We start from the raw sequence: 10,604 nt of genomic DNA, 5'->3' as shown, positions 1-10,604 counted from the left end.
ATGTCGAGTACATCACCCATATCTAAAAGCGTATAATGGAAAAAAAATCTAAATTTTAAAACTGTTTATTATATTTGAAAAATAAGAAACGATTTGATTGCAAATTTGAATGCACAGTCCTCATAAAGTAAAGCAGCTGGGTCATTGTGTCTTGCCCCAGTAAAGGATTCCCAATCTGAGTACATTTAGAGATAAATACCGAGTAAAGTGCCATCTACACTCACCCCTCATGCGTTTCAGATTGTATACAGTGTAGGTTAAATACAGATTAAAACATCCTCTCTACCCGCCCATCAAACAGTCTTAGAGCGAGCTTACCTCGATGTCGAAACGACACTGAAGCCCGTGAGGAAATGTTTGGGATAATACAGCTTATTCCCTGACTGATTCAGCACGGGTTGGGAAAACAAATGCTCTGTGAAACATTGCTAGCTTGGTTACAGTGCCCTGTCAAATACTCCCAATGCAGAGTGTTGGTAATGATATAAAAAAAAGTCCTGCTAAAAGGAATACTGGTTTGGGACGGGGCTGGGGGAGGTTTGCTAGGGTACTGTGATTTTTTTCTTTCAGGACAAGTAGAAAAAGGATGCCTTTGTGCTTTTGAGCCTGTGAAGCAACGGTCAGAACTTTAGCGACGCTCCCTTTGCAAATGACTGCTGCAACTGTGTACTGACTACGCCCCTTCAATCGAAACCAGGCAGTTCAAATACCAGAACCTTCTGATTTCACACAGCAAAGCTTCAGAGGTGGCTTCCGTCTTCAAATCCCATGTATCCACTGGTCCACCGAGACATTGATACACAAGGTAGGTGTCAAGGCTGTCTCAGTCTGTTCGCAGTTCTGAAGAGCAGACGGAGGTCTCATTTCTACAGCGTCCTTCCCGTTGTAATCTGATACTGGGTAACGCAAGGCTAAAGAAATAGTGGTCCAAAGTTACACCGAATACTGAAGCAAAGGACTGGATATGACTGGTTCTTGACAGGCAACTTGGTGGTGGTAGAGGGTTGCTTTTCAGACTGGAGGCCTATGACTAGTCGTGTGCCACAAGGATCGGTGCTGGGTCCACTGCTTTTTGCTTTTTATATACTGTAAATGATTTGGATGTGAACATAGGAGGTATAGTTAGTAAGTTTACATATGACACCAGAATTGGAGAATGTAACTTTTTAAAAACGTTTTGTAATTTACATATGCAAACTGAAACCAGCATGTTAATTCTAAACGTTGAGGAACTTAACAAACAATCCAGGTCTTTTTCAATATATAATTTCAGTTACATCACACTGTAAACTTTTGCTATAAATTCTGTGTCTTACAATCTTATTTTCCACAACCACCAATAAAGGAGCAACGCTCTGAAAGCTAGTACTTCCAATTACCCCCATAAGCCTGATGGCTAATAACCTGGTGTTGTATGATTTTTAACTTTGGAGATGGAGTGGACAACGAAGAAGATTACCTCAGAGTACAATAGGATCTTGATCAGATGGGCCAATAGGCTGAGGAGTGGCAGATGGAGTTTAATTTAGATAAATGTGAGGTGCTGCATTTTAGAAAGGCAAATCACTTAATGGTGAGGTCTGGGGAATGTTGCTGAACAAAGAGTCCTTGGAGTGCAGGTTCATAGTTCCTTGAAAGTAGAGTCACAGGTAGATAGGATAGTGAAGAAGGCATTTGGTATGCTTTCCTTTATTGGCCAGAGCATTGAGTACTTAGAATCCCTACAGTGTGGAAACAGGCCTTTCGGCCTAGCAAGTCCACAGCAACTCAATTGTGGGAGGAAACTGGAGCACCCGGAGGAAACCTGTGCAGACATGGGGAGAATGTGCAAACTCCACACAGACAGTTGCCCGAGGCTGAAATCGAACCGGGATCCCTAGCACTGTGAGGCAGCAGTGCTAACCACTGAGCCACCGTAATCGAGTTGGGTGATTGTGTTGTGGACTCATCCTTCAAGTACAGAGGGAAGATAGGGGCTGGAAACAACAGCAACATGTAAGTGACATGTCCAGTGTTACACTGCCTGATGGCATGGGCTTTTTTGGGGAGAGTGTTAAAACTGAGGGGAAGGAGTGTGTCACTGTCTACAGGTGGGTACCCATTGCCCAGCAGATGTTGGTAACCCTTTCCTTCCTGCCTGTACCGTAATATCCAACGGTCACCTCAAACCTCACCTTCAACATCCCATCCTGCCTAAAGTACCCCCCTCCTGATTCCTGAAGAAGGGCTCATGCCCGAAACGTCGACTCTCCTACTCCATTGGATGCTGCCTGACCTGCGCTTTTCCAGCAACACATTTTCAGCCCCCTCCAAATCAGCCCACTCCGGAATCCATTGAGCATCTTTTGTGAGCTGGTCTGCAGAGCTCAGGCATGGCCAGGATTGTAGAAGCCCCTGGAATGAGTGGCGGGTGTGCAAGACCACGAGCCTTTGAGCTAACCTGGCCACAGTGCGCTATGGGTATGGGATGGGTATCTTCCACATCTGTTTCTGGTTGATAACTTTTCTTTCAGTCGAATGAACCAACATTCAAGCCCTGCCTGTCCCCTCATAATATTTTGTCCAATGCTGTAATCGTTTGGTCACTCTGAGAGAATGGTGTGCTTTACACAGAGAACGTTTGTGACTGCACAGTGTTGAAGTAAAACATTTTTTAGCAGAGAAACTCTGACTCCTTCCTCTGGAGCAGAAAACATCAAGAAATAAAACGAGAGAAAATATCTCCGGGATACAGATTGCCCAAACCCAAGTGAACCACTGCTCTGAGATTGGAATGAAATTTGGTTATTTACACCCCACCGGTGAGCTGTGGGCACAGATCCTTGGTGGCAGCTTGCCAGTCTGGGAGGTTGGATGGGGGATTGGTGCAGCTGCGAATTCACTTGCTCCTACACAAAGCTGGATGGCAGCTTGCTGTTACGATGGGGGTGTGTGGTGGTCTGTCGTGGATGTTGAATGGGCCAGAATATTTATCAACTCGGGGGAAGCAGTCCCTTCCTTTCCTTATCTTCACATCAATCCATCTGCATATGATGATGGTACTGCAGCAAATCCATTGGGAATGGGACAGAGTATGCTGATGACTGAAGAGTCCAATCTGTAAGAGTCATTTGGAGATCCCAGTGTTGGACTGGGATGTACAGTTTTTTTTTGGAAATATTTTTATTGAAAAGAGAGGTTTTTGGGTTTGTTTTTACAAAATTACAAAACTAATACAAAATAGTGTAACCACTTTACAAAATAATACCAGCATTGATAAGAATTAAGAAGACTAGTTACTAATCTACTCTACAGACTACCAAAACTCAAAGTAAGATATAAAAAAGATTATATTTATATTTAAAAAAAACTACAACATAGTACGTAACTAACAATAAAAAAGAGAAACAAAGAAGGTAAATAAATAAATAATTAAGAGGTCAAAAGAAAAATTATTTGAAGTCATAACAAGACCCGTATTTATACGAATTCTTCCTCCCAGGGCCCCCGAACTGACAAACATCTTCCTCACGGCTAAACAAAGGCCCTAGACAGTATGGCCGATACAGCTGCATCGGTAGTTCAAGAAGGTCCGCCATGTTCTATAAACCAATTCTGTTTTTTGGTGCACCATATTGGTAAGGAAGTCCAGGGGAATATGTTCCATAACTATTTTATGCCTATTAGAATGTCCTGGGGGACTTTACAATACCCGGCTTGCTAAAGTATTTTTCCTCGCTCAAAAGGAGAGGATCATAAACAGTTTCTTCCCGTATGCATCTAGAGCAGGAAGATTTGGAAAGCTCAAGAGACACCGGGTCCAACCCGATCTCCGTTCCCAAATTCTTTTGCCAAGGCATTCACTACACTGTCCCAGTGTCTAAGAATCTTATGGCATGTTCACAAACAATGAGTGAGAGCACCACCTTCTATTTTACATTTAGGGCACATTGGGGACGCTCCTGCCTTAAACTTGGCAAGCTGCTCTGGTGCTACATGAGCCCAATGAAGTATCTTCAATTGAATAGCTTGAGTCTTCCTGGTATTTCCCCAGATATCCTCCCACATCTCTCTAAGGAGATTTCCATCCCTAATTCTTGAGTTGTTCTGTGCCCTTTGATACCTTATTACCTAGCAATTGGTAGAGAGTACTGAATGAGGGTGCACCCATTGGCCGAAGCACTCTCCTTTCCAAACCTGATTTGTCATCAATGTGGTCTTTTTTTGTATGAAGTCTTGAACTTGAAAATATCCAAAGAGGTCCTTGCTAGGCAACCCGAACTTCTGACGCAACTTTCGAAGGACATCATGACCTTCCCATTGAACAGATCTCCCAAGCAGGAGATGCCTCTGACTCCCAAATTTTAAATCCAGCATCTGTCAAGCCTGACTGAAATCCCAATGTTCCCACTATAGGGGTAAAAGGGAAGGTTTTTTGTAAATTACCCTCACCCTGTTGCATCATCCTCCAAACTTTGATTATGTTTAGTACAATCGGGTTTTTACAATGATCCATGATAATTCTCATCTTATCCATAAATAATAGATTGATACGAGGACATTTTGCTTGGGAAGCCTCAATGTCCAGCCAAATTGATTGTGGATCACAAGAGACCCAATCAATCAGCCACATATGATAGCAGGGTACTCAGTTGGTACTTCCTAAAATCCGGAAAATCTAGACCTTCCCTTACTTGTGGGAGCTGTAAGTTATCAAATTTAATAAGGCGCCGTGTATGTTTCCAAATAAAGGAGCCGAGCCAGCCATAAAGCTTACATAGCGCCTGTCTCAGCAACATCAAAGGAAGTATTCTCATGGGGTATAATCGGTGAGGGAGAATATTCACCTTGACCAAAGCTATTCTTCCTAATATCCAGGATATTAGGGGATATTTTCAATGTTGGAGGTCCTGCCTTATTTTCTCTAATAAATACATATAATTATTTTTTATATAACTGACCAAATGCAGGGGTAATAAAAACACTTCAATAGAGAAAACCTCCCAGGACCAACGAAAGGGGAAGCAGGATCCATCCGCAAAATTGGATATGCTAGTAAGACCTCCTAGCGGCATGGCTTCTGATTTCGTAAAATGAATTTTGTACACTGAGAACATACCAAATAAATTAACCACTTGAATTAAACGGGGCACAGATGTCGATGGATCATTAAGAAAAGAAGGACGTCACCCACAAAAAAGAGTAATTTTATGCTTGCCTGATCCTACCTCTGGGGGTGTTATATTAGGGTCAGTTCGGATAGCTCCTGCCAGCGGTTCACTAGTTTACCAGAGAGGCCATCGCCATCCTTGGTGACAACCTCTGCCAAAGCTAAAACTATCTGATTTTATATTGTTGGTAATCACCACTGCTTTCAGGTCGTTATGTAACACTGGGAACCATTTGGTAACAACTTCTCCAATGCCAGATTGCTCCATAGTATAAAAAAGGTACAGCCATTCCACCTGGTCAATGTTTTCTCTGCATCTAGGGAGACGACTAATCCCAGTATCACTCTTTGCTGGCAGACTTGTACCATATTTAACACTTCTCTGATATTATTAATAGATCTTGTTGTGGTTCTGTTCGCCGAGCTGGGAGTTTTTGTTGCAAACGTTTCGTCCCCTTTCTAGGTGACATCTTCAGTGCTTGGGAGCCTCCTGGGAAGCGCTTCTGTGCTGATTCCTCCGGCATTTATACTGGTTTGAATCTGCCGCTTCCGGTTGTCAGTTGCTGTCTGCTGCAGTGGCCGGTATATAGGGTCTAGTTCGATGTGTCTGTTGATAGAATTTGTGGATGAGTGCCATGCCTCTAGGAATTCCCTGGCTGTTCTTGGTTTGGCCTGTCCTATAATAGTGGTGTTGTTCCAATCGAATTCGTGTTGTTTGTCATCTGAGTGTATGGCTACTAGGAATAGCTGGTCATGTCATTTCGTGGCTAGTTGGTGTTCATGGATGCGGGTTGTTAGCTGTCTTCCTGTTTGTCCTATGTAGTGTTTTGTGCAGTCTTTGCATGGGATTTTGTACACTATTGTATGATCTCCATGATCCTTTACCTTTAGTCATTTTAGAATGTACCAAACTGCTCAAGTTTGGTGCAAAATGACTATAGCAGCTGGATAAAGCTTTTTTAATAGTTTTAAAAAGTGAGGGGAGTACAGAGCTCAGCAGACCCAGACCTACTGGGTCGCCGTCATCTTGAATCCCCTGGCTGGACAAATTTTAAAAATTACACACGGGCGGCACGGTGGCACAGTGGTTAGCACTGCTGTCTCACAGTGCCTGAGACCCGGGTTCAGTTCCCGACTCAGGCGAGTGACTGTGTGGAGTTTGCATGTTCTCCCCGTGACTGTGTGGGTTTCCTCTGGGTGCTCCGGTTTCCTCCCACAGTCCAAAGATGTGCGGGTCAGGTGAATTGGCCATGCTAAATTGCCTGTAGTGTTAGGCAAGGGGTAAATGTAGGGGTATGGGTGGGTTGCGCTTCAGCGGGTCGGTATGGGCTTGTTGGGCCGAAGGGCCTATTTCCACACCGTAAGTAATCTAATCTAACAATACCAGTTTATAGTCCAACAGGTTTATTTGGAAGCACTAGCTTTCAGAGTGCTGCTTCTTCATCAGGTGGTTCTGGAGTTTAAGATTGTAAGATAAAATATGATGTAACTGAAATTATATATTGGAAAAGACCTGGATAGTTTGTTAAGTCTCTTATCTTTTGAGAATGAACATGTTGGTTTCAGTTCTTTCATATGTAAATTGCAAACATTTTTAAAGTTACATTCTCAAGTGAACTTTAACAATTGATGTCATTCAGCCCAGATAACGCAGTTAAGGTGTGGGGTGCTCTGTGAGACTATCTGTGCCATGATGTTCAGACTGATTCTAATCTAAAAAACAGATTTGCAGAATCTTACGTGGATTTTTGAAGTTTTTGAGCAAAATAAAACATAATTCTGCAAATACAAATTCACCCCACAAATGTTTGTGTATTTGTGCATGGACTATGTGTGTATGTGGTGATGAGTGTGTGTGTGTGTGTGTGTGTGTGTGACGAAGTGGGATCTCCTGCAGTATGACATAGACCCAAGGTCCTGGTTGAGGCCATCCCCATAGGTACCGAACTTGGCTATCAGCCTCTGCTCGGCCTCTTTGCGTTGTTGCCTGTCCTGAAGATATCTTGGAGGACGGTCACCCTAAGGTCCGAGGTTGATGTCACAGACCGTTGAAGTGTTCGCCGACTGGGAGGGAACACTCCTGTCTGTTGATTGTTGTGATGTGTCCATTCATCTATTGCTGTAGCCTCTGCTCGGTCTCGCACTCCCACAGTCACACAGACACCCTCTCACAGACTTATACCCCTTTCCACTCACACACTCTCTCACAAACACTCATAACCCCTCCCCCAAACATAAACCCACATGCACAAACACACTTAAGCTTGTGGGTTGAAATTTTACTTGCAGAATTACATTTTATTTTGCTTAAAAACTGCATGAATCCATGTAAGATTCTGTAAATCCATTTGAATCAGTCTGAACATTGTGGCACAGATAGTCTCACACAGGGCACCTCACACCTTAAATGCATTAACTTGGCTGACAAGACACCAGTTGTTAAAGTCCACAACATCTGATGAAGGAGCAGTGCTCTGAAAGCTTGTGCTTCCAAAGAAACGAGTTGGACTATAACCTGGTGTTGTGTGATTTTTAAATCAGTAAGAGGCATGTTTTTGTTCTGAATGCAGCAGGCAACCTGATTGTCAAGTATTGTTTTCAGTGTTGACACCTGTTGCTAAGCAGCAGCAGCCACAGGCAATGTCAGCATTTCCCTCTGTAAGTGACTATTATCTCCCAGGATAAAACTTAATGATTATGACCTTCAATGACATGCTTCCAATCACTTGTGATGCAGGGATTTGGGCATCCTCCTTGTTCTCTACTTCTGGCTACACCATGATATGCACTATGGATGTAAATGGCATGGATGTGAATGCTAGCATACTCAAGAGATAGTGAGGACTGCCGATGCTGGAGAGTCAGAGTCGATAAAATGTGGAGCTGGAAGAAGCATAACAGGTCAAGCAGCACCAGAGGAGCAGGAGAGTCAATATTTTGGACAGGACCCTTCATTAGAACTGGGGAGGGGGAAGAGGGCTGATAAATAGAGGGAAGGGTAAAGGCTGTGTGAAGGGTAGAGATGGCAATAGGTAGATGCAGATAGGAGGTGATTGATATTGATCAGTGGGAAGGATGAAGCAGATAGGTGGGAAGGCCGATGGATAGGTTAAGTCAAGTCAAGGGAGCAGGGCAGAAGCAATTTGCTTATGGGAGGGCTGTTGAGTTCACGCTCTTGCCCTTCCTGGAGATGCTGAGAATGCACCACAAGCATTGGAGATGGAAATTGTTGAGTTGCCCATCTTAATCGCGACAAGTCATCCATTCCAAACCAAGCAACAAGATGCGCAGAACACAGGACCAGAAGCCAGGATCTTGTTCCTTTAAAGTCAACCCCTTCTCTTTGCCTTCCTTGGAGATAGGTTAGGCATCTACCTCCATCAGATTCAAGCTCTACAATCTGACCAGACTGCAAGTAAAGACAGAAATACAGTATGTCTTAATCAGGGAGCACCCCCCTCTTACTTAATTGCCTTCCTTCTCCTGGGTACATGAACATAACTCAGCCTTTATCTTAAGGCGGCCAGTCCTTGTTCTTTCAATGGTGACAGGTTTGATGTCTTTATGCCGAGTTATCACTAGGTAGAGTGTGCTGCTTACTCTTCTTATTTGTTGTTGGATTTCACATTTGTGGTCCTACAAGCAGTTCTGGACCTTGATTTGTTTATTTAATCACCATTCATTAAATGGTGATATTTACTCAGTCACTTTGGATAACAAAGGTTTGCCTGGATCTAGTGTTGCTTTTGCTTTACTTCTGATGCATGGCGGATCGGGATGCAAACTTTGGGAATCAAATGTTGAATTTTCAGCTGTGATTTACATCTGTAATCGCAATCCGGTTCTGAGGACTTCCCAGACAAAGCCTAAAATCATTGCCAATAAGTCTGTCTTTTTTATTTAAAAGTTAAACTCCTCTATCTTTTTCTCCCTTGATACACATTTGAATGATTTATAATTACAATTATATTGCCCAATTCAAAGAATTTGGCTGGTATGATATATACTGTGATGCCAATTGAGGAATATGTTCATTATCTTCTCCTACAGTATGTCTTTCCTTGGTTTTTTTACTGATGAAGAACTCAGGCAGAAGCTTTGCACCTATAAAGCAGACATTTCCTCTGCGATCGATAATTTATTCCCATTCGTCCATGGTCTTCGGGACAAGCTGGTAATCACCAATGAAAAATTCCAAGTGAGTAACGTCTCGGTGGGAAAACTTAGAGAAATGTTTGACCTTACTTAAAAGACTGAATGGAGCACCATGTTGTAGCAAGTGTACTAAATTTGCACTGTGGATTCATCAGCATGATTCCAGGCATGACAAAATACTGAGGAGTTGTGATGAAAACTAATAATATTCCCATTTGAGTTGTGGAAGATAAAAGGTTTATCATTAACATGGGAGATTGTATCCTTTCCTTGGGGAATTGGTGACTAAAGCTCATCAGAGATTTCAAAATAAGAGCAAGGGGGACGATGAGGAGAAATTGCCAGACAGTGGTTTGTTGGAAGTCATGGAATGTTGTCAGTGGGAGTAGATGAGGGAAAAGAAAGTTGTACTTTTTTTTAGGGGAGATTTGACAGATATTTGTAACCAAGGTAGAGATAAGGCTAGAAAAACAAACTCATTAGGCTGGGGTTTGAAATCTCCTGCTCCTTCGTCATGCTTCTTCCAGCTCCACATTTTATCGACTCTGACTTTCCAGCATCTGCAGTCCTCACTATCTTTTGAATATGCTAGCACTCACATACAGGCCATTTGCAACTTGGGGAGGCTAGAGGGACAAATTCATCAGGCTGGGCTGAATTGGTCCTCACCCTTGATAATTTGAATCCTCCCACTTCCTCCAGACCAAAGGGGGAGCCATGGACACCCACATGGGCTCCAGCTATGCCTGCCTCTTTGTCGATTACATGGAACAGTCCATCGTCTGGAGTTACACCAGCACCACTCCCCACCATTTCCTCTGCTACATTGATGACTATTGGCGCCATCTCATGCTCCCATGAGGTTGTGTCACCTGGACCATCACGGATACCTCCCTCCCCTTCCTGGACCTCTCTGTCTCCAACAACGGTGACCGACTCAACATGGACATCTTCTACAAACCCACTAACTCCCACAGCTACCTGGACTACACCTCCTGCAACCTGCCTCCTGTAAAAACCTTATTCCTAATTCCTCCACCTCCACTGCATCTGCTCCCAGGAGGACAAGTTCCACCACTGAACACACCAGATGGCCTTCTTCTTCAAAGACAACAATTTCCCCATCCATGTGATCGATGATGCCCTCCAGTGCGGCTCATCCACTTCCCACAACTCTACTCTCGAACCCCAACGCTACAGCCGCAACAAGGACAGAACACCCCTGGTCCTCACCTTCTACCCCACCAACCTCCGTATACATTGCATCATCCTCTGCCATTTCTGCCGCCTACAAACAGTT

General features: G+C 43.5%; 1 protein-coding gene across 2 annotated transcripts in view; it reads left to right on the top strand.

Moving 5' to 3' along the window:
* Nucleotides 1-620: 620 nt before the first annotated feature.
* The window catches only part of LOC132821938 (nuclear body protein SP140-like protein), a 51,445-nt gene continuing 41,461 nt past the window's right edge, over nucleotides 621-10,604 (top strand). The window contains exons 1-2 of one of the 2 annotated variants that reach the window (XM_060834931.1): nucleotides 621-805; nucleotides 9,200-9,347. In XM_060834931.1, the coding sequence (XP_060690914.1) occupies nucleotides 9,201-9,347 (147 nt within the window). In that variant the 5' untranslated portion in view covers nucleotides 621-805; nucleotide 9,200. The remainder of the gene's footprint in view (nucleotides 806-9,199; nucleotides 9,348-10,604) is intronic. The other variant, XM_060834932.1, reaches the window with a different exon arrangement.

The sequence above is a fragment of the Hemiscyllium ocellatum genome, chromosome 13 (assembly GCF_020745735.1).
Source record: "Hemiscyllium ocellatum isolate sHemOce1 chromosome 13, sHemOce1.pat.X.cur, whole genome shotgun sequence".
In the NCBI taxonomy this organism is placed as follows: Eukaryota; Metazoa; Chordata; class Chondrichthyes; order Orectolobiformes; family Hemiscylliidae; genus Hemiscyllium; species Hemiscyllium ocellatum.
This window is presented reverse-complemented; position numbering and strand designations above follow the sequence as displayed.